The following is a 25,274-nucleotide window of genomic DNA, read 5'->3' as shown; positions in this document are numbered from 1 at the left end:
CACAGTTCAAAAGCATCAATTCTTTGGCGCTCAGCTTTCTTTATAGTCCAATTCTCATATCCATACATGACCACTGGAAAAACCATAGCCTTGACTAGACAAACAATTTTTGGCAAAGTAATGTCTCTGCTTTTTAATATGCTGTCTAGGTTGGTCATAACTTTTCTTCCAAGGAGTAAGCATCTTTTAATTTCATGGCTGCAGTCACCATCTGCAGTGATTTTGGAGCCTCCCAAAATAAACTCTATCACTGTTTCCACTGTTTCCCCATCTATTTGCCATGAATTGATGGGACCAGATGCCATGATCTTAGTTTTCTGAATGTTGAACTTTAAGCCAACTTTTTCACTCTCCTCTTTCACTTTGATCAAGAGACTCTAGTTCTTTTTCAGTTTCTGCCATAAGGATGGTGTCATTTGTGTATCTGAGGTTATTGATATTTCTCCCCGCAATCTTGGGAGTAGGGGTATATTTTTTGAAATTCTGTAACACCTGCGGAGTCTTGTAACCACCACCACAATCAGGACACAGCATTGCTCCATGGTGACAAAGAAATGCCTGTGTGCTACTTCTGTATAGTCACATCACCCTAGGACTGTAACTCCTGGAGATCACCCTGGGTCTCTATCACTACGGTGTCATCACATTTTAAGATCGGCTTTACCATTCAGGATAATGCCCTGTAATTTCTCCATGTGGCACTAGAATTGAGTTCATTTTGGTTGCAGACTTTTCTCCCCCCATGAGGCTGGACCTGGGTTTGTTTGTTCATTCAACTGTTGAAGGACATTTGGCAGTTGTGAATAAAGCTGCTATAAATATTTATATGCAGACCTTACTGTGAACATACTTTTTTTTTTTTTTTTTTTGTAGGATAGATACTCAGTAATGCAACTGCTGGGTCATGTGACAAGTTTATGTTTAACTTTGCAAGAAACTACCTAATTCTTTTCCAGAGTTCTTTTTTATATTCCCACCAGCACGGCAGGAGTGATGCACTCCTTTACCCGAATTTAGTGGTGTCACTATTTTTATTTAATTTTAGCCATTCTGAGAGATGCATTCTGATAGATATCCCATTATGAATTTAATTTGCATTTTCCCTTATCACTAAAGATGTTGAATATCTTTTCATGTGCTTTTTTTTGTTATCTGTATATTGTTTTTTGTTGATGTTTCTGTTTAAATCTTTTATCCATGTTCTATTTAAAATTTTCATTTTCTTACGGTTTAGTGAATTCCTCATATATTCCAGATCCAAATTCTTTGTCAGATATGTGATTTGCAGATATTTCCTCCCAGTCTGCAGCTTGTCATTTCATCCCTTTAACAGAATTTTTTGAAGACCACAAGATCTGTGGGTTGCAGGGCAAATTGAGCAGTGGAGGCACTCAGGTATGAAAACAGGTAAAGTAACTAATGGGTCAAATCTTTCTTGCTTTTCTTCCTGTTCCAATCTATAACTCCAGGAATACTCAGGAACCAGTGCAGTACTTGCAATAGTAGCTGAGGAACATTTTGTAGTATTGATTCATACTTCTCTTGAATTTGTATGTATGTAAGTCTAGATGAAACATTCATTTGACTTAAGGAAATGACTGGGAAAAAAAAACAATCTTACCATTTTAGGCATTGATTTTAAAAATTACCAAGGGCAAGTAGATACTACTGGCACTGACATGATTAGAGAAGTTAAAGTTGTGTAGGAGCCAGAATTTTGGCCAAAAATTTAGAAGCATTTTTTGTGTTTTGTATCACATTACTCGGAGACCTGACCTCAATTGTGATCACAAAGACATTCTCTGGAACAATTAAAAGATCATATGCAAGACTTTCTGGATCTACCCAAAGATGAAACATCTTGGGAAAACTTATCACATTTGACCTTGTAGCTGCCCTTGGACTTGTGATGGGGATGCTAAGCACTTTAAAGAAAGTAGATTAGGTTAGATTCTAGAAGAATCAGAAAGTGAAAGTGAAGTCGCTCAGTCATGTCCAACTCTTTGTAACCCCATGTAATGTAGCCTACCAGGATCCTCAGTCCATGGGATTTTCCAGGCAAGAATACTGGAGTGGGTTGCCATTTGCTTCCCCAGGGGATCTTCCTGACACAGGGATCAAACCCAGGTCTCCCACATTGTAGGCAGACGCTTTACCGTCTGAGCTTCCAGGAAGAATCAGAAGAGTTAAGCAAAACAGAGCATGATTCTCAAATAGAGAGCAAATCTTGGTCCTAAGGAGAAAATGAAATCTGTCTGAACTTTGCACCACTAACAGGTGTTTGAGAGGGACTGTTGTTCATTAATATTGACAAAAGTTTAACAAAAACAATTCCAAGGTTAACTGTTTTACATTTTTTTAACAATTGATGAGCCAACACGGATATATTATTAAGAACTGAAATCTCCATCGAGTTGCTTTTGCACTTTGGCTAAAAGTCCACTGGATATATTGGTGTGGATCTGTGCCTGGTTCTTTATTCTGCTCCAGAGACCTAGGTATCTGTTCCCTCACCAATGCCACACTGTCATGATTACAGAAGCAGTATTATAGATCTTAATATTAGGTGGTAGTCCTCCCATTTTATTCTTCAAGAATGCTTTAAGCTATTCTAGGGCATAGCCTGTACATATACACTTTAGAATAAGCTTATCTATGTCTACTAAAAATCTTTCTGGAATTTTGATAGGAATTGCATTAGACCTTTAGATTAACTTATGGAAAATTAACATTTCTACTATGTTGAGTCTTCCAATCCATGAACATATTTATTTAACTCTTCTTTGATCTCTTTCACCAGCATCTTTTAATTTGCAGCATACACATCTTGTCCATGTTTTGTTAAGAGACAATCCTCTCAGGCCTCCATAAAAGAACCCCCTCCCTCCTCCAAGAAGCTTTCCCTGTTGTGCAGAGGGGTGTGTGTAGAGGGAGCGGTGTGTTGGGGTGGGGGGGGGGGGGACTGGTCAGCAGCAGTTCCTCAGGGCCCAGTGCCCCTCTTTGGCACGGCTTATTGTTGTAATGACTCCCTTGCTTGCTCCTGGCATCTCACTCCGCTTGTGAACGCTGCTGTTCCCAAACTCCAGTTGATGGTTAATTGGATGCCTGCTGTTCCACCCGGGAGGTGGGGGGGGAGGGGGGGGTGGGATAGATGGCATTTCCCACGACTGCCCCCAGAGGCCACCCTTGCGCCCACAGGACCAACAGCATAGCGGGGGCAGGAGCGTGGCCCTAGAGGCGATCGGCCTGGCCACTCACTAGCTGTGTGACCTCAAGTGACCTGGCTTCTCCAGCTTTAGTCCCTGGGCTGTAAAAGGACTAAGTCAGAGGGCACTTCTCATGGCTGAAGAGGGAAGGGAAGACGCGGGAAGTCTCGGGAATCGCTGCCCGCTGCGGGAAGCAGAAAGCCCTCGGCGGCCGCGCCACGCCAGACCTCGACTCTCAGAGGAGCGGCGCTCTGACCAAGCCCGAGGGTGGAGGGCGGGCGCACGCTCTGGGGCCCCGCAGCGATGGGCGCAGGGAGCTCCGCCTGCCGACATTTTTAACGTCGGGATTTACAGCTAACTGGAAGCCAATTAACTCTTGGGGGATAGGCGGCGCTCAGGGCTGCGGGGACGCGGGAGGTGAAGTCTCGCCAGGCCCTCGACTTGGGTCCCTGCCAGCTGCACCCGGCCGGAAGTGCGCACCACAGAGAGGCAGGCCGGCCCCGGAGCGCCTAGAGCGGCACCGGAAGCTCTCCGGGCGGGCCCTCGGGCCGATTTCCGGCCGCGGCGTGCGGGCTCCTGTGCAGGCTTTGTCGGCCGGTCTGCGGGGCGGACGCCTGGTAGTCCGCGTGCGGGGTGCCGGCGTCCTCTCGCCGTTGGGCGCCGGGTGAGTGGCGCGTTCCAGGACCCGAGCGGGGCGGCAGGGTCCTCTGGTCGGGTGGACGAGAGGGCTCAGCGCGGTCGGCCCCGCACGGGGGTCCCGGAGCCTCGGGTTCGGTGAGCCCGGCTCCCAGCAGCCGTCACGGCCGCCCCCGCCGGACTGCAGTCCAGCCCGGGGACGCAGCTTCTCTCCCCAGGGAACGTCGTGCGGGTAAATTCCACTCTCTTGGTTCCTTTCCCTGGCTCCAGGGGCCACACACCCCAGGCATAGAGCCCCCAGCTTAGGCGTCTGTGTCGTGGCTCTGGGGTGGCCTGGGGGTAGGTGAGGGGCACGGTGCGGGTAGTGCCGCTCTTTTGTTGCAAGCCAGCCGGCCTCTGCCTGGAGCCCGAGGGAGCTCTACAGATGATGCTGGGAGAGTGACCGGCGCCTCGAGCCTGCCTGTGCTGGAGGAGGTGCAGAGCTGGCACCGCTGCCCTGGCCGGGTAGAGGTGAAGAAGAGAATCCCCTCCAGATGATGGGCGGCGCCGTTCTTTTCTCGAGTCGTATCAGTCCTGGAGGCCGTGTCTGCTGGTGCCTTGGACGTCTTACCCCTCATGCAGTGGCTGCATCGTAGTCATGTGAGCCTCCGGGCCTGAGTAGCATGCCTCTCTGTGTTCCCAGGAGTGTTAGCTGGAGGCCCGTTTGAATTCGGGCAGTTTGTCTGTAGAGCTCATGCTCTTAATCAGGCCGCAGTGCCCTCTCTGGAGCACGTCTTTCCCCTGAGCTCCAGTCCCAGGGAATGACAGGACTTGGTCCTGTCCACGGAGGTGGGACTTTCGTTAGATGTAACAATAACGGTATCTTAATAATGGCAATAGCTACAGCATCACTCATGTGGAAGATACCAGAGAAATGGGGCGGGGCGGGGCGAGGTTGCTATGTCTTTTCACAAGCTTGACTTCCTAGCTCCAGTGTCTCCTGGAGAGATGGGGATGGATTTTTCCTGCAAAGGCCTTAGGGATGGTAAGGCTTGCAAGGCGGAGCTGAAAAAGCCCAGACCGCGTTCACAAGCTGGTAATGGAAGAGGTGCTCAGAGAAGCAGCTGACCCAGAACAGGGCAGGGCCTTAAAGCAGTTCAGGGAGCTGTCAGGCACGTCCAGTGCTGCCTTGGGTTGTGGAATATGACCGATGAAAGGACACTGAACTGCTCAGGAAAGGAGAAGACCATTGCCATCTGGGCAGAGCCCTGGGAGCAAAACTCAGATGGATGTGGGGTGGTGGGGGAAGGAGACCGCAGCTAGCAGCTGGCTCAGCTGTAAACCAGTCACCTCCCCGAACCTCATGGATGATAGTGTGGCGAACACAGGAAATAAGAAAAGCACGTGCCGGGCACTCGGTCCCCGCCGTGGCTGTGGTCGCACGAGTGCAGGTTGGTGACATTGGTGGCCTTGGGGCCGCGCAGGGGTGCAGATTCTCCTGCAGCTCCAGTCCGTGTCTTCCTTGGGTGCCCTTTTACTATCCTTTTCCTGCTGCTCCCAAGGGTGGAGCTCTGCACACCTGCCTGCTTCCTTTGTTTAGACTGTAAGCGGCAGACAGCCACGCTGGTAACTTGCAAGCCCAAGGCTTATAACACCCCTTTACTAGTGCGCATGTGCAAACAGCTTCCCGCCCCTGCAGTGGGCACTGCCCACTCTGGCGGCTCATAGGCTTCACTCCCAGCTCTGAGGCTCGCCCCATCTCAACATCAACAATGTTGTGTTATATTTTGTCCAGCAAGTTCTAACAGAAGGGAGGGCTATGTTAGCCCCAGACATTATGGAACCAGCAGTCTGATATATTTTTACTTCGTTTGCTTATTTCATTCAGGTTTCTTTAAATGAAAAAGTATCAATTTAACTTTATTTGAATTCACAGGGGAAAAAAGGCGTTAAGGAGAAACTGAAAGATTGCTGATATTCAGATAAATGTTTCTTCAAAGCAAGGTATATTTAATTTTTAAAACTTCCTGAAAAGTTAAAGTTATGAAAATCACGAAAAGGCACACATTTTAAAGCTATATTCTTATAAATAGACGCAAGCCTGTTTTCAGGTGGTATAACAGTCCTTTTAAACAACAACAAAAAATCAGGAAATATCACCTCCAAAACAAAAAACTGAATATACTCCCTTTTTTTGGATTAAAAAAAATAAGATTTAAAATATAAGCTTACTTTTAGAATACCAATCCCACCCAGCTGCTCTAAGCAACATCACACCTGGGGAGGGAAAAACATCTTTGAGAATGGACTCTGGAGGCAGACAGGCCTGACTCTAAACCTAAGCTTTGCCACTGACTGGCTTGGCAATCTTGGGTAATTGACTTTCTCAGCCTCTGTAAAATAGAGTAAATAATCAAGGTCATGGCTGCCTCACAAGGTTTGGAGCTGTGCCTGGGACTTTGCAGGCCAGTTCAGCGGTGCCTGGTTGGGGTTGAGGGTCGCTCATCCATAGCACCCCTCCTGTCCTCCCACATCTGCACCAGTGAGGCCCATGAAGAGCGGAAGTCCAGCTCGCTACTTGTGCAAGCCTTGGTTGGAGTGATGCTGGACCTCTAGGCCAAGTGCCGGTTAGGCTGTGTCCTGCCTGCCCACAGGAGGCGCTGGATCGCCTCAGCCTCTCCACAGCACTGCACTTCTGGCCCAGAGCAGCAGGACCTGCGCCCCAGTGGAACAGGCTGCGTGCTATGTGCCTAGTTATTCTCCCAGACCTTTCATTCGGCTAACTCCTTCCCCCAGTCTGGGGAAGGGAGGTGGGCTGAGTACTTCAGGGAATGTCGTTCTTCATGACACCAGAGGCACCTCCGGCATCTGAAGCGTAGTGGGGCCTCGGAGCGCCAGGTCCCCGTGTGAATGAACTTGAAGGATACGGGGATGTGTTAGAAGTCGGGGGAGGGTGTACAGATGGACAGGTATATGTGACCCCGTGTTTGTACCTACAGATGGCGTGCGTGGAAATAAATGTGTCGTTTTTGTTTAAGCAGAAGCCTGGATGAATGTATAAACTGAACAGCTTGCAGTGGTCTCTGGAATTGTTGGGGATTATCCTTGTTTTTGTTTACCACTTGAAGGTTCTTACAGTGTGGGTCTTATGTCTGTAATTGCTCAGAATGGACAGTATAAAAGTGAAGTAAAATAGGATATAAGACTGAGGAGTGTGGTCCTCATTTCATAATACATTGGTGCAGGAAAAAACACTAAAGGAAAACATCAATGTGTAATCTGAGTACTGGGATTAAGAATAATTTTATTTTTAGTCAAAGTTTTTCTCAACTAGCATAGTTTACCCTTATGCCTTGAAAAAATAACTAAAATAATTTCTGTAAGCAGGAGAAAGATTTAAATCAAGTTAGTGGGCCTTTAACTCCGAAGAACAGTGTCAGTGAATGTCACCGGGCAGTGGTCAGAAATGCTGTGTCACAGGGCGCCCAAGAGGGCCACTGCTCCAGGAAGCTGGGTTGCAAACCTCACATGGAGAGAAACACTTCGAGTAGACGTGCAGCTTCTCACTCTTACTGTCAGCTGTTGGTTCAGTGTCTTCATCATCACAGGGAGTGTTGCATCTGAATAGTCAGCATTATTTAAGCGTGGGTTCCTCTTGCTGTAAGGGAGATTCAAAACTAGTGTTCCCAACAGGAAACTTGGTTTCTGGTATCCCATCTCAGAGGCATGGGGAGGGTCCTGCCCCCCAGGAGCCTGCAGTGTGGCCTCATACATGTCCCGCGGGCTGGGTGAGAGGGTGGCGTGCTGGAATAAGTCACAGGTCACCCCCGACATTAGGGGACTTCAGGAAATGTGGTGGTTCACTGCTGGCTCTGTGTCCACTGAAATTTCTGGAGGGATTTCTGTCACTCAAAGCAGGGACACTGGGCAGCCTCATGTCTGCCGTAGCTGACCAGCTGGCCCTCTGACCCCCAAGCTAGGCTGTGCTCAGTTGCTGCCTCCAGGTGGAGCCAGGATCCCTGGCCTGTGGCCTTCTGTCGGCACCAGTGCGTGTCCACACGGCCACAGTCTAAACTTGACAGGTTCCGGCCTCCCCAGAGGCTGCCTCCTCCCCCAGCAAGAGCAGTTGACCACGTGAATGTGTCCATTCAGGAAGGGGAGGAGCCTTGAACGCAGGCAGTCACTGGTCCACAGCATCAGCAGTTCCCGGGAGTCTCCAAGGGTGGCCTGAGCTGTAGCCACTGAAACGAAGGAGTCCCAGGGCTCAGCGGGAATGAGGACCTCTGTCGGCCAGAAGACAAGCACAGGACCGTGCCCAGCCCTGAGCTGCCAGCCCCTTGAGGTGGAGGGCAGAATCGTGGAAAGGACACGGCGTTCTGTTCACGCGGTGAAGGCTGCCTGAGCTGAGGTCCATGCAACACAGGCGGCCTCCCTGGCGTGGTGCTCAGCGTCAGCAGACATCTGGGGGAGGGGGGGTCTTGACGATGCTCAAATTAGTGTGGAAGGTTCTACAACCTTAGAAATATGCTAAGAAGCACTGAATTGTGTGCTTTAAAATGGTGGATTTTATGATGTGTGAATTCTAGCTCTATAAAAAGTGGGTGCCTATTGAATAAACAGCAGACACAAAACAACCATATGATTCCATTGAAGTGAAATTGAAAACTGCAGAATTATAATGAGACCGTTCCCCTTAGAGGGGGGCCTCCGGGTGACGGGAATGGTATGGTTAGAAAGGCGAGCAGAGGAGTCCAGGGAGACTGTGCACTAGATGCGAGCTGTTGGCTCGAGAAGGAAAGCAGCCTGTTGGGAGGAACCTGGGGAGCCCTCCTGCCCCCAGCAACTCCCCACCACCTAGCTCTGTCCTCAGGGGCACATCCTTGCCCTTGGGGATTTGGGGGCATCTCTGTGGGGCTGCATAGCAGTTGGACTGCTTCCAGTGGTGCAGATTTGGGGTGAGAAGTGGTCCTGTGGGGTCATCTTGGGCAGAGCTCCCAGGAACTGGGGTCAGCTGAGGAGGGAGCACTTGGGGAAGCACCTGTGAGCAAGGTGGGATGGGGTAGCAGGGAGCTGGACGACCCTTCAGAGTTGCCCCCCATGGAGACCAGGGCACTCTGGGCTCTGTCATGGGCCAGGCCCCTGCTGGGGTGTGGCAGGCAGGGTTCTGCGCTCCTCCTGACACGAGGGAGGACTCTTTCGGTCATTTGACATGACCACAGGGAACCACGTTCTGCCAACAACCTGAGTGAGGTGGAGACAAAGTTTTCCCAAGCTTCTAGAGCTTTCCTGAGCCTGGCTGACACTGTGTGCAACCCTTTGCAGGGGATCACTCAGGCCAGGATGGTCTCCAACCTGCTGCCCTGTGAGATGGCAGATGGGTTGTAGCAGTGGAAAGCTGGCAGTAGAGAGGGCATCCCCTTGGCAAATTCCTGCTGAAGGAGAAATTTTCTGCTGGGGCAAGAATTCCAGAGCTGAAGGCACGTCCCAGAAATGGTGCGAGGTTCCCTAAGCACAGGCTTTTTTCCATGGCAGACACACCTGAGCAGCATGGCCCCCCTGTACTCGCAATCACCATCTTCTTCCTAAAGACCATCCGTGACTCGAATTTCCCACCATGGCCAGCTTTGTCTGGGTCTGAACTCTGCGGAAGTAGGATCAGAAAGTAGGATCAGGAAGTAGGAAGTAGCTCGGTATCACCCCGGGAGGTCCACCTGTGCTCTGGTGCAGGGTTGCCCTCCTTGCTGGAGGACACCTCAGTTGGCCCTCTCTTCTGCTGATGGATGTTCTGGTAACTGCATGGTGCTGTGGTGACCATTCCCACCCCAGACTCTGCTGCTGGGCGGGCGCAGGGTGCACAGGTGGACGCGTTTACCTCGGATTCCATGGAGGACATTTAACCCAGTACAGAGGGTGGGTGAGGTGTGGGCGCCAACACTGGTAGTGTGGTAAATGTGGGAGAAAGTGGGTGTCCTCATCTCATTGCTTCTGTTTTCTCATTGGAAGAAGCCACAAGGCCATCATCCCTGGGGTGGGGAGTGCTGTTGGACTCTTGAGAGGAGAAGCCAGGAGATGGTCTCACGGGGGAGTTAGCCAGGTGTGGGAGCTGCTGGCAGCCCCCAGGGCCCGTCGGGCAGGTGGTTACCAACGTGAGAGCTCTGGCAGCAGGAACAGAGACACCCATCAGGAAGCAGGCTGAGCTTTGCCCCGAGGGCACATGTGGTGGAGGAAGGAGAGGGCAGGGGAGCGGGGTTAACAGGCCAGAGCTCGTGTGAGTCTCACCCATCCAGCGTCTCAGCTGGGCAGAACGCGGCTGAGTGGGGGTTGGAGCAGTCTTTCTGTGTTTCTTAGGAAACATGTCTTGACTTTGAGTGGAGTCCAGACCCATCCCTGCCCATCAGCTCATCTGTCCCCTGAAACTGGTGTTGGGTGGTGGAGCCCCCTACACCAGTGGAGAGGCCAGCGGGCTGAGCCAAGCCCTGTGCTGAGTGGGGCTGTGGGCAGGGGGCACGTCTCTCTGCTGCTCCAGGTGCACAATTCACCCCATCTGCTCCAGCAGATTCCCATCTCGTAATGAAGGGGAAAGATGATCTTACTCTTATTTATTTCAGATGCTGACTGGTGACCAGAAGGGGACTCGGAGCCTGGGTTTCTGGGCGTGGGAATCTGCAGAAGGCAGTGTCTGAAGCCCTCCCAGTGATGGAGCTCACTGCCCCCACGTCTGGGAGGGGCCCTGACCCCAGACTCGGGAGGCTTTTAGGAAACCTGGATGCACAGAGCCTGCGGAGCTGCACCTCACAGGAAGGGGGTTTCCAGCAGGTGACGGTCACCCACTGGAAGATCCAAACGGCAGAGGCAGCACAGGCGGGGAGTAAGTCTGAGGGGAGCCCTCTCCTGAGCACAGACCTCCTCCTGCTTCAGAGAGAGTTGATCGAGGGGGAGGCCCCCCAGCACGAGGCCTGTGGCAGCTTCCCGTTCAACCCGGGCCTGGCCAGACATCAAGCTTCTCATGCTGGGGAGAAAGCTCACAGGTGTGACGAGTGCGGGAAAGGCTTCAGCCAGAGCTCCCACCTGGTGGAGCATCAGCATGCTCATGGTGGGGAGAGGCTGTACGTGTGTAACGCGTGTGGCAAGGACTTCGTTCTCTACACGGATCTCCTGGAGCATCAGAAAGTACACACGGGAGAAAGGCCCTTCAAGTGCGCTCAGTGTGGGAAGGCATTCTGTCACAGCTCAGACCTGATCCGCCACCAGCGGGTCCACACCCGCGAGAGGCCCTTTGAGTGCAAGGAGTGCGGGAAGGGCTTCAGCCAGAGCTCATTGCTCATCCGGCACCAGAGGATCCACACAGGGGAGCGGCCGTACGAGTGCAACGAGTGCGGCAAGGCCTTCATCCGGAGCTCCAGCCTCATCCGGCACTTCCAGGTCCACACGGAGGTGAGGCAGTACGAGTGCCAGGACTGTGGCAAGGCCTTCCGCCACCGCTCAGACCTCATCGAGCACCAGAGGATCCACACTGGGGAGCGGCCCTTCGAGTGCAACGAGTGCGGCAAGGCCTTCATCCGGAGCTCGAAGCTCATCCAGCACCAGCGCATTCACACCGGGGAGCGGCCATACGTCTGCAACGAGTGTGGGAAGCGCTTCAGCCAGACGTCCAACTTCACGCAGCACCAGAGGATCCACACCGGGGAGAAGCTCTATGAGTGCAACGAGTGTGGGAAGGCCTTCTTCCTGAGTTCCTACCTTATTCGACACCAGAAGATCCACACCGGGGAGAGGGTGTACGAGTGCAAGGAGTGTGGGAAAGCCTTTCTCCAGAAAGCACACCTCACCGAGCACCAGAAGATCCACTCTGGGGACAGGCCCTTCGAGTGCAAGGACTGCGGGAAAGCCTTTATTCAGAGCTCCAAGCTCCTCTTGCACCAGATTATTCACACTGGAGAGAAACCCTACGTGTGCAGTTATTGTGGGAAAGGCTTCATTCAGAGGTCAAACTTCCTTCAGCACCAGAAGATCCACACTGAAGAGAAACTCTACGAGTGTAGTCAGTATGGGAAAGAGTTCACCCCACCCCCAGACTTTAAAAGCAGTCAAGAGGCTCCCCAGGAGGGCCTTCCCTTGAGTCAGACAGCCGTTCACTTCGGGGAGACGTGTGGAGGCCTGGGGGGGCACACAGACTTCTAATTATCCTCTGGCTCACTTAGTGATGCTGGAAACAGTGGCAGGGGCCCTGACTCATGAGGCTTTGGAGGAGTCAGCATTTTCCAGGGTCATGGATGGGCAGGGCTGCCACCTCTCACTTGGTCGCAGTGGGGCCTGCTGTCCTCCGTTGGGAGAACCTGCTTGCAGAAGAGCCACACAATTGGACAGCTGACATGGAGCTGGACCAGTTATGGGAGAGCTGTGGGTGTGGGAGGGAGGAGCTTGGCCTCAGGCGAAGATTCTATTCCACTGCACAATAACAATTCACCCTTGAGTTAAATCCCTTTTAAAGCAGAGTTATGTATCTAATTGTATAACTTTAAAAGAGTGTTCCTCAGCCATTTTTGATCTGTCAGAAAGGCAAGCTAGAGAAAGATACTTTCTTACCTAAAACCACAACTTGGTTCTCTGTGGTCCTTAGGAAAAATTCCGAACTCCCCGCCCTGCATCCAAAGGCTTTCTGGAGGTTCATCTGCCCCCAGTTCACTCCAGGTCACAGAGGTAGCACCAACTGCTAGACATGCCCCCTCATCCGGGCGCTCCTGCCTCCCAGCCAAGGACCAAGTGCTCCCTCTCATCTGGCTCATGACCTGTCATGAGTCAAGACCCATCCCAAGCTGCGTGTTGGGCTCAGCCCGCTACCCCTCTGCTGCTTCTGATCCTCGGTAGCCATTTGCCTCTTATTACTGTGCTTGCTCTGATTGTTGTCTGTGCTGTCTCATTGTTAAGGACTGTGAGTGTATCTCACTGATTTGTGTGTCCCTGGAATCTGGAGCAGGGCAATAAAAAGCACAGCCAAGTGTGCACTTGGCACTTCTCTTGCTTTGTCCTCTCTACACTGTTATTTAAAACATTAAAAAAAATTTTTTTTTTTTTGGTCATTGCTTTTTTGTTTTGTGACAGTGTAGTCTGCTGGTCTACTGGAAATACCTCCTCTTGGCCCTGCTGACGTCTCTGTTCATAATGCCTTCGACACTTGCAGGCAGTAGCCAGAGTGAGACTGGCCTCTTGTATGTTTTGCCTCCAGAGTTTGTCTGTGAATGACTGTCCGCTCACTTGGGGGGCTGCAGGGGGGTGGGGGGCGCTCATCTTCACCTAGTATTCTGTGTATCTCTAATTCATTCAGAGGGCACACAGTCCTGATACACTTCATGACTTTCTTCTGTCCTAATAATTCCATGATTGAGCCCAACTTCTTCCCCCTCTCCCTGTTCTCCAGCTCACTTCGTCACTGATTTGAAAATGTATTGATCAAAGGACCAGTGCTAAATACTTGGAAACCAGGGTGAATAAGACACCATCTGTCCTGAAGTGATCCATAGTCTGATGGGGCAGGCAAAAAGGTCATGGCAGGCTGAGTTCAGTGTTGGAGTTGAAGTATGTTTCCAATTGTGCAGGGGTGTAGGTCAGGAGGCAGCTAGTTTGGTGTGGAGATGTAAGGCGGCTTCAAGGAGGAGGTGACAGTGAACTGGACAAGTAGACACTTGTCACCTAGAGAAGAGGGTGGTCTGGGAGGGACTCTGGAGAAACAGGAGGCCTGGAGGATCCCTCTCTGATCTACAGCAGGTGAGTTATATCACACAGTGGATAACTGTCTAGCAGAACTGTTAGTTGTTGCATCTGAATTTCTTTTATCTGAACATGAACCGGTTTTGAAATGCTGTCAGAATGTACTGCCCATGAGGGCATATCTTGAGTTCCTAAATTCCAGCAACTCTAGAAGTCTTGAGTGAGTAGCATATAGTACTCCATTGTTGGAAAACTCACCCGTAACAGATGTTTCAAATGGTATAGAAACATACTACCAGACCATTTAAACCAACTTTGTTTGAGGTCTAGTTGCCATATAGTAACACACCCATTTTAAGTGTACAGAATTTTGGCAAATCCATATACATGTGTAACCATCATCACAAGAAAAACACTTCTGTCACCCAAAAAATGTTCCATTTTGCCCTTTCCCAGGTCCCACTCCAGGCCCAAGTAAACACTTTGTTAGTATGTATTCATTCTGCCTGTTGCAGGACTTCACATAAATGGATTCATATGGCATGTAATCCTGTGTGTCTGACTTCTTCCTCTTTGCCATGTTTTAAAGACTAAACCAAGTAGCTCTGTATTTCCAGAGCTGTTTGTCAGTAGTGTTCCATTGTATGGGTGAAGGTGAACATCATTTATTATTCATCTGTTGGTAGAAATTTGGGTTTCCAGTTTTGGCTGTTATGAATAAAACAGTTATCAGCATTTGTGTAAAAGTATTTGGACTTGCCTCTTTATTTCACTTGAGTAAATGTCTAGGAACTTAATTGCTGGATTATAAGATACAAGAGTTTTAATTTTATAAGAAATTACCAAAAAGTTCTTCATCATGGTTATGGCCTTTCTTGCCACTGTCAGGGTTCAACTGGTCCACATCCTTATCAACATGTAGTATGGTGACACTTCTAAAATCTAATCCACTCCAGTGACATATATGGGTCTCTCTATGCTTCTAATTTGTATTTGCCTACTGAATGATGGGACTCCCCAGGTGGCTCAGCAGTAGTGAATCTGCTTGCCAGTGCAGGAGCCACTGGATACATCCCTGGGTTCAATCCCTGGGATCCCTGGAGGAGGAAATGGCAACCCACTCCATTACTCTTGCTGGGAGAATCCCATGGACAGAAGAGTCAAGCAAGTTACAGTCCATGGGGTTGCAAAGAGTCTAACACGACTGAGCATGCACGTGCACGCTGAGTGATGATATGGAGAATCCGTGTCATCTTTTGCCCATTTTAAAATTGGGTGGTTTGTCTTATCTACTTAAAAGGATTTTGGCAAAAAATAAAAGAAAAAAAGGCAAAATGGTTGAGGAGGCCTTACAAATAATAAAGGAAGAGAAGTGAAAGGCAAAGGAGAGAAGGAAAGATATATCCATCTGAATGCAGAGTTCCAAAGAACAGCAAAAGGATATAAGTCTTCCTTTGTGATCAATGCAAACAAATAGAGGAAAACAATAGACTGGGAGAAACTAGAGGTCTCTTCGGGAAAATTAGATTCCAAGGGAACGTTTCATGCAAAGATGGACACAATACAGGACAACCGGTATGGACCTAACAGAAGCAGAACATACTAAGAAGAGGTGGCAAGAATACACAGAACTATACAAAAAAAGACCTTAAAGACCAAAAAAGACCAGATAACCATGATGGTGTGATCACTCACCTAGAGCCAGACATCCTGGAATGCAAAGTCAAGTGGGCCTTAGAAAGCATCACTATGAAAAAAGCTAGTGGAGGTGATGGAATTCCAGCTGAACTATTTCATATCCTAAAAGATGATGCTGTGAAAGTGCTGTGCTCAATAGGCCAGCAAATTTGGAAAACGCAGCAGTGGCCACAGGACTGCAAAAGGTCAGTTTTCATTCCAATCCCAAAGAAAGGCAGTGTCAAAGAATGTTCAAACTACTGCACAACTGCACTCATCTCACACACTAGCAAAGTAATGCTCAAAATTCTCCAACCCAGGCTTCAACAGTACGTGAAAAGAGACCTTCCACATGTTCAAGCTGGATTTAGAAAAGGAAGAGGAAACATCAAATTGCCATCATCGTTGGATCACTGAAAAGGCAAGAGAGTTCCAGAAAAACATCTGCTTTATTTACTACACTAAAGCCTTTGACTGTGTGGATCACAACAAACTGTGGGAAATTCTTCAGGAGATGGGAATATCTGCATACAGATTTCTCAGAAGGCAGGTAAGGTGGTCTGGTGACCATCTTACCTGCGTTCCGAGAAATCTGTATGCAGGTTAAGAAGCAGCAGTTAGAACCAGACATGGAACAATGGACTGGTTCCAAACTGGGGAAGGAGTACATCCAGGCTGTATCTTGTCACCCTGCTTACTTAACTTCTATGCAGACTACATCACCCAAAATGCCGGGCTGGATGAAGCACAAGCTGGGATGAAGATTGCCAGGAGGAATATTAATAACCTCAGATATGCAAATGACACCACTCTTGTGGTAGAAAGCGAAGAGGAACTGAAAAGCCTCTTGGTGAAAGTTAAAGAAGAGAGTGAAAAAGTTGGCTTAAAACTCAAGATTCAGGAAACTAAGATCATGCCATCTGGTCCCATCACTTCATGGCAAATAGATGGGAAACAATGGAAACAATGACAGACATTGTTTTGGGGGGGCTCCAAAATAACTGCAGATGGTGACTGCAGCCACAAAATTAAAAGACGCTTGCTCCTTGGAAGAAAAGTTATGGCCAACCTGGAAAGCAGAACCATTACTTTTGCTGACAAAGGTGCACCTAGTCAAAGCTGTGAGTTTTCCAGTAGTCATGTATGGATGTGAGAGTTGGACCATAAAAAAAGCCGAGCACAAAAAATTGATGCTTCTGAACTGTGGTGTTGGAGAAGACTCTTGAGAGTCCCTTGGTCAGCAAGGAGATCCAACCAGTCAATGGTAAAGGAAATCAGTCCTGAATATTAATTGGAAGGACTGATGCTGAAGCTCCAATACTTTGACCACCAAATGCGAGGAATTAACCATTAGAAAAGACCCTGATGCTGGGAAAAATTGAAGGCAGGAGAAGGGGACGACAGAGGAAGAGATGGTTGGATGGCATCACTGACTTGATGGACATGAGTTTGAGCAAGCTCTGGGAGTTGGTGACAGGGAAGCCTGGCATCCATGGGTTCGCAGAGTCGGACACGACCGAGCAACTGAAGTGAAGGATATTGGCGGCTCCTCTGGTGGCCCAGTAGTTGAGAATTCATCTGCCAATGCAAGGGACGTGGAGTCAATCCTTGGTCTAAGAAGATCCCACGTGCTATGAGGCAGCTGAGCCTGGCCCTGGAGCCCGTAACTACAGAAGTCAGCTGTACCCTAGAGCCTGTGCTTTGCAACTGGAGAAGCCATGGCAATGAGAAGCCTGCTCACAGCTAGAGGGTAGCCCCCAACTCTCCTCAAATACAGAAAGCCTCCCAGCAAGGAAGACTCACTACAGCCAAAAATAAACACACACACACACACACACACAAAGGTGGAATTTCAGGTAATTAGTTTTAGACCTTTCTTCTTTTCTGATGTATATATTTAAACCCAGAAACATCCCTCTAAACATCGCTCTAGCTGCATTCCGCAGATTTTGACGTGCCGTGTTTCTATTATTCTCGCAGCCCTGGACGGTGGAGAGGATCCGGCCGGCTCCGGACAACACCGCCACCAAGACAAACTCCTAGAGGGGCGGAAGCGCCGCTTCCGGCGGCGGGACAAGCACTTCCGCTGGGACGTGTGCGTCATGGCCGCTCCCGTCTGGCCTACCTTGTGGAGGTCCCAGGTGGGTTTTCCTGCGGGTACTCGCCGGTCGGTTAAGGTGCGGCCGCCGGGCTGACGCTCCCCAGGGCGCTGGCCCCGACCCTCATCAGGCCCGAGCCTGTTTCCGCTTCCTGCTGCGCGCTCCTTGGGCGGCCGCGTCCGTGTTTTGGGCAGCCTCTACTTCTGTAAATTCAACCTGGACCGCCCCGGTGGGAGCTGCTGTGCCCCGCTGCCTGCTTAGTACCAAAAAATACCCTCGCTCAGGACAGCTTCGCAGGTGGGAGCCGCGTGCTCCTGCCTAGTCCATCGGCCGAGATGACTGGCGCTCTAACTCAGGAATCGCCTTGAGTTTTGCCCTCTCTGTTTCCACCCTCCATGTCTCCGCCCGGGCCCCCATTCATCCCTCCACTCGACCATCTCAGTGGCCAGTGGTCGTCTCCTTGTCTTCCCTTATCCCGTCCTGCCCTGCTGCCGTACGATTTGCTCACCGCAGGGAGAATCTTTCTGAAGTGTAGCCATCACAAAAGGCCCTGTCTTTCCTGTAAAACCATGGGATCTTTCTAAAGGTTAGGAAAAGATTCTTCAGTTTTTTTTCTTCTGTAAGCATTATAGTTTCATTTTTCACATTTTGGTCCAACATCGATCTTGAATTATTTTGGGGTATGGTATGAATTACATTGATGCCCTTGTCATAAAACACACTTTACTGGGGGATTCCCTGGCAGTCAGGTGGTTAAGCTTCCACTGTTTCACTGCCGAAGATCCGGGTTCATTCCTTAATTCAGAGAACTAAGATCCCGCAAGCTGCCTGGCACTACCAAAAACAAGCGAACCAACCCACCTAATTGTATGGGTGAGTCTATTTCTGCACTCTGTGCTGTTGCATTGATCTATATATGTCTGTGCCAGTACTACACTGTCTTAATTACTGTAGTTAGTCTTAGAATCAAGGGGAGTGTAAGTCTTCCAACTTTGTTCTTCAAGATGGGTTGTTCGATGTCGTTTGCTTTTCCATGTAAATGTTATTACCATCCTGTTGATTGCTGCAAAACAAAACCAAAAAAAAAAACACCCCTGCTATGGTTTTACTTGGAGTGGTGTTGAATTTCTAGATCAGTTTAGGGAGAATTGATAATACCCATAAGCAGGGGACATCGCTCCATTTGTTTCCATCTTAAAGTTTGTAGTTTTGGGAGTAGATGATTTGTTAAATATATTCCTACGTCGAATGTGTGTTTTTTTTTCCCCAAACCAACTAACTGAATTGTGACACACTCTTATCTGGAGATGATGTCAGATACCACAGGTTACGGGTTCAGTCCCAGAAGGCTGCCTCTCTCCCCACACTTGAGATGCCAAACTTAAGTCCAGGTTGCCACTTGTGCTTCTGACTGGCTCTGGATCTGGAGGTTACCACAGCAAAGGCTGTGGGTTTGATTAGTTTGCTAGAATGGTTCACAGAACTCAGAGAAACATTTAACTCACTGGATCATGGCTTATGATCAAAGGATAAGGATCAGAATAGCCCTATGGAAGACACATAGGGAAAGTATGGGGAAACAGCCCAGAGCTTCCATGGTCTCTCCAAACACTCTACTCTCCTGAATCACCATGTGTTCATCAGCCTGGAATTTCTTGAACCCTTCCAGCGCTGGAGTCCCTCACTCCAGGGACTGGAGAAAAAACCAACCTTGTGTTCTTGGGATAAACTCCACTTGGACACGATACAGAGTTCTTTTAGTAAATGGCTGTACTGGGCTTCCTAATGTTTTGTTAAGGACTTCTGTGTCTGCTTATGAAAAAGTATTTTTGTATGTTTCTTGTGATGTCTTTATCAGGTCAAGGCTTTGCTGGCTTCATAACACAAGCTGGAAAGGGTTTGCTTTCCCTTGATCTACAGGCTTCTAAGACTGGTGTATTCTTCCTTGAGGGTTTGGTAGAGTTCATTAGTGAATCAGCTCAGTCTGGTATTTTTTCTGTGACAAGGTTTCTTCTTTTGTCGGTTCATAAAATTATGTTTATAAGGGAATTTGTCCATTTCATCTGAGTTGCTGAACTTTTTGGCACAGAGTTGGTCAGAGCAGAAGTAACACTACTCTTCACATCTGTAGAATCTGTAGTGTGACCTCATTCTTTCATCCCATGTGTGGGGAACTAGGCATCTTCCTCCTGCTGGCCTTTTTCTCAAGGTGTCTTGGAACTGTGCTTTCCTGCATCATCAGGAATAGCTCGATGAATATCTGAAGCAGGTCTCCCTGCTTCACCTGGGAAAGACACAAGGACTCACTGTGGCCAGAGACTTTGGGGTCCTGAGGAGGGTGATTCTGAACAGATCTGGGAGCAAAAGTTGGATCTGAGCAGACCAGGTCTGCATGGTTTTGGGGGAGCTTGTGGCTTATTCTCAAGACTTGGTGAAGGATAATGAAGCCCTGATGGAAGAATCTGATTTGGGGGGAAATACCCAAGAATATCCATGTGTGCAGTGCTGCGGGGGTGTGGGCTGTCTGTCCTGGTCCCATCTCCTGGGGAGGCATCAGGGTGGGGTCTGATCCCCAATCATCCAGTCAGGTATCTGGCTAAGCTGTTGGCTTTCAGCCATAAATGGATGGTCTTGGCCACCATTTGGTGGTAGCCTGTGGCTTGCTCTCTGGAATGTCTGAGTCTTTTGTATGGCAGAGGGGACATAGGACACCCAGTGGTTTCCTTAATGATGCTGGCACCCACCCCACTCCTAAATTCCCTTCCATTGTGGAGCAGGCATGAGTCACTGGGGAGGGAGAACTAAAATCCTGTTATCAGCAGGTTCTAAGTCATGAGGGTGTGATGGATATCTAAAGCATTCCAAGGGTTGGGAGGACAGTCAAGATATCTCCATGAATTATGAGTTTAAATGTGCATTAACACTTCTCAGGTGACCACTAAATGAGAAGAGTGTGACTGTCACACAAGCAGAGAAACAAATGAAATCAGAGTGAGGAGGGTTCAGCTGAAACACAAAGGGAGAAATACAGAAAGTATACAATTAACTGATAAGAAAGAATACTTCTGTTAACACTGCAAGTAAACCAATGTAAAACCAATATTTTTACATTGGTTTACTGAACTTAAAAGACTGAGACCGTCAGACTGTATTTTAAAATACAAGAATGAGAGGGATGCGGGTTCAGTCCCTGGTTGGGAAGTTGAGGTCCCACATGCTGAGGGGCAGCTGAGCCCGTGCACACAACTAAGGCCGGATGCAGTCAGAAACAGATAAGTAAGTAAATATCAAAAATAATAAGATACAAGAACCACACATACTGATTCTAGGGACACATCTAAAATATAAAACTGACACTGATAGAAAGGGGGTGCAAGACAACTCCCCCCAAAAGCTGGAGCCCACATATTACTGTCAGGCTGTGGGCAGCAGTGAGCACTGCAGACTGATGACAGAGCCAACGCACAGAGAACAGCCTGTAGTTCTACACGCGTATGCAACTCATAATTGCCTCAACACATAAAATAACAAAGCAGAACTACAAAGAAGTAGACAAGTGCCTACTCAGAGCCGTCTCTCAGGGAGCTGCTTCACGGAAACCAGCGGGCTAGAGGTCCTGAGGACCCGAGGTGTCCAGGCGGGAGGGTAGTGAAGTGTCAGTGCTGGGAAGAGAACTGTGGACTACGCTGCTGTCCGTTAGCTTCCTGGTTACCAAAACACTCTATTGATTTAACACCACAAATTAAAGCAAAGGCTTGAGCAAGGTCCACAAGTCCCATTTAATGCAAATGTGTCTTAAGTCTCTGTTGTTGTTTAGTCACAAAGTTGTGCCTGACTCTTTGCTACCCTATGGACTGTAACCCGCCAGGCTCCTCTGTCCATGGGATTTCCCAGGCAAGAATACTGGAGTGGGTTGCATTTCCTTCTTCAGGGGATCTTCCAACCCAGGAATTGAACCTGTGTCTCCTTCATCTCTTGCATTGGCAAGCAGGTTCTTTACCACTGAGCCACCAGAGAAGCCCTGAGTCTCTGTTACTTGTTAACAATTTCCCCTCTATACTTTAAAAAAATTCTTTGCTATGCATTTTTGGCAAAAAAAGGAGAGTCATTTTTGGCAAAAAAAAAAAAAAAGTTGTCCTATAGAGGATTTGAATGACTGCATCCCTACTTTGCCTTTTAACACATTCCTCTGGCCCCTGTATTTTGTATCCTGGTAGTTACAACTAGAAGCTGGATTATATGAATGTTGTTTCTAACGCTGTATAGGTTGCTTGGTGTGGATGCTACTGTTTCATACCAGAATGCACTTCATATCTCACTCTTAGTAAAGTCAGGGTCACTCATGGATTCAGGGATCAGCTAGACTCACTTATCCTCATCAAATTCCACCCATAGACTTTAGCAACCATCCTGATTGAGTATTTTTTCTACACCTATATTAAGTGGAGTGCTGTATGTAATTTTCCTTCACCAACAATTTGTTTATCCTGACAGTCAGGTCATATGGGAAAGGCAGACTGGATGTGTGATTCTTTGTTTACCAAATTTTATTATTTATTCACTTGGCCCCTCCACACAGCTTGTGGGATCCTAGTCCCCAGTCCAGGGATTGAACTCAGGTTTCCTGCAGTGATAGCAGAGTCCTAACCACTGGACCATCAGGGAATTTGCAATTTAGCAATTTTTAGAATGCTAGATTATTGCATTTTAAGTTCATGTATTTTATGTATTTGATGTGTTTCGATTCAGTACCTCCTTTTTGATGCTGAAATTGTTGCGTTTTTGGCCAATCAGAACCCTTCACTTTGCTACTCCGACCTTCTGACAGGTCTCTCTCTGGGAGCAACTTTGTTGCCATGGACTCAATTTGTTTTACTTCCTTTCCCAAATCTATAAAGAGCCCCTTTAAAATTGAAATCAGTTCTGAGAACTTGACAGTCCCGGATTTCAAACAAACTTTTCCCAGAGAATTTGTGTTTGCTGCTGCCAGGCACCTCTGAGGATTTTCAACCTGGAACCAGAATATTTAACTAAATTTCCAACGGCGACGTCGGGGTGCGGGGGTGGAGCCCAGATTGAAAGCTGCAGTCTGAACTCCTTTCTCCAAAGGGCCCAGGTCCGCTGGTAACGGTGACACGTCCACCTGTGGAGACCCGGGAGACCCTCGGGGTCTCCACGCCCAGGAGCCCTCTGGCCGCTCTCGCTGTAGCCACCTTGCGGGTCCGTTCTTCCAACCCCGTGAAACCTCGCTCTGCGCTTGGCATGAAAGGGGTGCGTGGGGCCTGGTCTCCCCCACACTTATCTCCCTGATACAGCCTTGAGGAACGCAAACCACACGTGATGGACACTGTACTAACTGGCCTCCACGCACTGGGTCTGACAGCGAAATCAAAATTAAAAATTATCCCCGGAATTCCCCAGTGATTAGGACTGGGCGCTGCCGGGGCCCAGGTTCAATATTCAATCGCTGGTCAGAAAACTGAGATTCCAAAAGCCACCCAGCAGGACAAGAAACAAAAAACTCAGTAGGTTAAACATAAAAACTCCTGTGACTCCCTTTGGCGCCGGAACAAAGCCCAGCCCTTTCGATGGCTCCTGAGGGCCTGGGACCCTCCACCAGCGCCTCCCCGTCCTGCCAGACTCCCTCCATGCTCTCATACTACCTGTCCACGCCCCCGATGTCCATGTCTGCCACCAGACTATCAGCCCTGTGGGCAAGACGGTGGCGTGGTCGTCTCCCTCTGCCCCTGCCAATGCAATCAGCTGTGGAGTCCCGGCAGACACACAAGGCAGAGAAGGACCAGCCTTGCAGGTTGGAAACTGGAAGCCATAATGAGTGGCCGCTGCACTGGCCGGAAACGCTGGACAGCGAAGCAGGCGGTGCCAGAGCAGAGAGTGGTGGAGGGAGTCACGCCTTTATTCATAATCCATTCACCAAACCCGCCTCCTGGACAGCCCCTTTCCCCGCCACCTTCTGGCCTCACTAGCCTTCCTTGAGGTAGGTTCAGGCTCTCCCGGAGGCGGCTTCATCTGCAGCATCACGGTCGCCGTCTCCTTCGACTGGGAGAGGATAAGAGCTCGACCTGGGGACGAGCTTCCCAGAGAGGATGGTGTTCTGTGAGGCGGCACGCAGTGAGGACCGCGAAGAGAATTGAGAGTCCGTTGTCAAGGACGCGACCCCGGAGCCCGGGCCGGATGGGGTCAGGGATGGGACTCGGGAGCCTGGGCGCGACACGGACAAGGACTGGACCCTGGAGCCCACGTGGGATGGGACTCGTAAACTGGCCTTCGAAGGGGCCAGAGACAGGACCCTCGTGCCAACACGCGACGGGACCAGTGACGGGACCCTGGGAACTGAGACCTTTGAGGGCAGGGACGGGGTCCAAGAATCCGCGCGGCATAAGACCTGAGACGGGTTGTGGGAGGCTGGGACTGATGGGACCCGGAAGGTCGCGTTCGACGGGGTCTTGGAGGGAAAAGACTCGGGATCAGAAGCGGCCGGCGTTGGTTCCCAAAGCGGCGGGCCCTCGGGGCCTCGGCGCAGCCAGCCGTGCACGCGCGCCAGGTCCCGCGTGTCCTCATGCTCGCGCCGCAGCTGCTCGCGCTGCTCCAGCAACTGGCGCCGCGTGTCCTGCAGCACCTGGGCCCGGCGGAGCAGCCGCAGCAGCTCCTGCCGCAGGCGACCATTGTCCACTCTGATGGCCTGGGTGTGCGCCAAGAGCGCGCGCGCCGCCTCCCGCTCCGCGCGCCGCGCCAGCGACTGCACGCGCTGGCGCGCCTCACGCTCAAACGCTGCCTTGTCCTCCAGGAAGCGCCGCTTCACGCGGTGGAGCAGCTGCGTGTGCTCCACACGCATATGCAGCAGCTCGCGCTCCAGCGCCCGGATCCGGGCCAGCTGCTCCAGTTGCAGCTCCTGCGGCCGGTGCGCGGGTCAGCGCCTGTCCGTGGCGCGCACCCACCTCGCCCGGCACCCGCCCAGCCCGCCCGCAGGCGCGCGCGCACTGGCCTTGTAGGGCTGCAGCTCCTGCACCTGCTGCGCCATCTGCGCCGCGCGCGCCTCCATCTCCAGCAGCTGCGCGCGCACCCCGTCCTCACGCCCGCGGTAGATTGACGCCAGCTCTGCGCGCTGCCAGTGGATCTGCGACAGGCTCACGCGGTTCTGCTCTTCCAGCCTAACGATGGCGTTGGCACAGCGCTGCGCGCGCGTGCTCGCGTAGCTCGCGTAGAGCCGGTTCTCCTCGCGCAGGCGTGGCGCCTCGCTGTCCAGGAAGTCGTTCTCCTGCAGCACTTGGTCGACACGCTGCTTACAAGCCTCCAGTTCCTCAGAGAGCAACTTGTGCTCGCGCTGCAGGTACTGAGCGCGCTCCGACAGCGGTGGCTCGGTGCCCTCTCCCGCCGCGCCCCCCCGGCGCCCGGCGCCCGGCCCACGCTTCTTCTTGGGCGCCATGGGTCGGGGCCCCCAGCCCGCTCCTCTAACTCAGCCCTGCCCCACCCCAAGCCCGAATGTTCTGGCGAGGTTGGACGCGTATCAGCGTCACGGAGCTGCGGGAGGCAGAATCAGGAGTTTGGGGTCAATCAGGGGTCAGGGTATTGTTGCCAACCTTTACTAGTGGGCTCCTTCCGGACCTTGGCTGACAGTCGGGGTTCGTCCACCTTTAGTAGTGTTGTCCCTCAGCCGGAACGGTCTCCATGGAAACAGAACTTAGTCGCCCTCCCCAACTCCAGTCCTGTTGCTTGCGCAGCGCCCCCTCCCCCGCCACCTCCCCGCTTTCTCCATTCCCCCCAACTCCCTCACTCGAAGTCGGTGCGTGATGGCCCGTGTGCCTGCCCTGCAGAGATCGGAGTCCAGACGGGCAGGACTTCGGCTTTCCCCGGAGGACCACACTGGGCTTGCTTCTGAATCTAGCAGACCCAGCAGCAGCCGGAGTGGACTCCACTCTCCACGTCCAGACGACCCTTTTGCAGCCCC

The 25,274-nt window shown here is 50.5% G+C and overlaps 3 protein-coding genes across 3 annotated transcripts in view; 2 read left to right on the top strand and 1 right to left on the bottom strand.

The window, feature by feature from the left end:
- The first annotated feature begins 2,885 nt into the window (after positions 1–2,885).
- On the top strand, positions 2,886–14,278 carry ZNF623 (zinc finger protein 623). Its single transcript, XM_061438230.1, has 2 exons — positions 2,886–3,870; positions 10,430–14,278. Exon 2 carries the CDS (start codon positions 10,518–10,520, stop codon positions 12,000–12,002), a length of 1,485 nt encoding a protein of 494 aa, XP_061294214.1. The 5' UTR covers positions 2,886–3,870; positions 10,430–10,517; the 3' UTR covers positions 12,003–14,278.
- CCDC166 (coiled-coil domain containing 166) lies at positions 12,844–24,817 on the bottom strand. The gene is made up of 2 exons (XM_061438312.1): positions 24,312–24,817; positions 12,844–24,218 (listed from the first exon to the last, which is right to left on the bottom strand). Exons 1-2 carry the CDS (start codon positions 24,750–24,752, stop codon positions 23,310–23,312), a joined length of 1,350 nt encoding a protein of 449 aa, XP_061294296.1. The 5' UTR covers positions 24,753–24,817; the 3' UTR covers positions 12,844–23,309.
- Positions 14,371–25,274, top strand: part of MAPK15 (mitogen-activated protein kinase 15) — a 28,747-nt gene continuing 17,843 nt past the window's right edge. Inside the window, exon 1 of the mRNA XM_061438140.1 lies at positions 14,371–17,347. Coding sequence (XP_061294124.1) covers positions 17,309–17,347 — 39 coding nt within the window. The 5' untranslated portion in view covers positions 14,371–17,308. The remainder of the gene's footprint in view (positions 17,348–25,274) is intronic.

This window comes from Bos javanicus, chromosome 14, assembly GCF_032452875.1.
Source record: "Bos javanicus breed banteng chromosome 14, ARS-OSU_banteng_1.0, whole genome shotgun sequence".
Lineage (NCBI taxonomy): Eukaryota > Metazoa > Chordata > Mammalia > Artiodactyla > Bovidae > Bos > Bos javanicus.
Note: the sequence above shows the minus strand (reverse complement) of the source record. Positions and strands in the feature narration are given on the sequence as shown.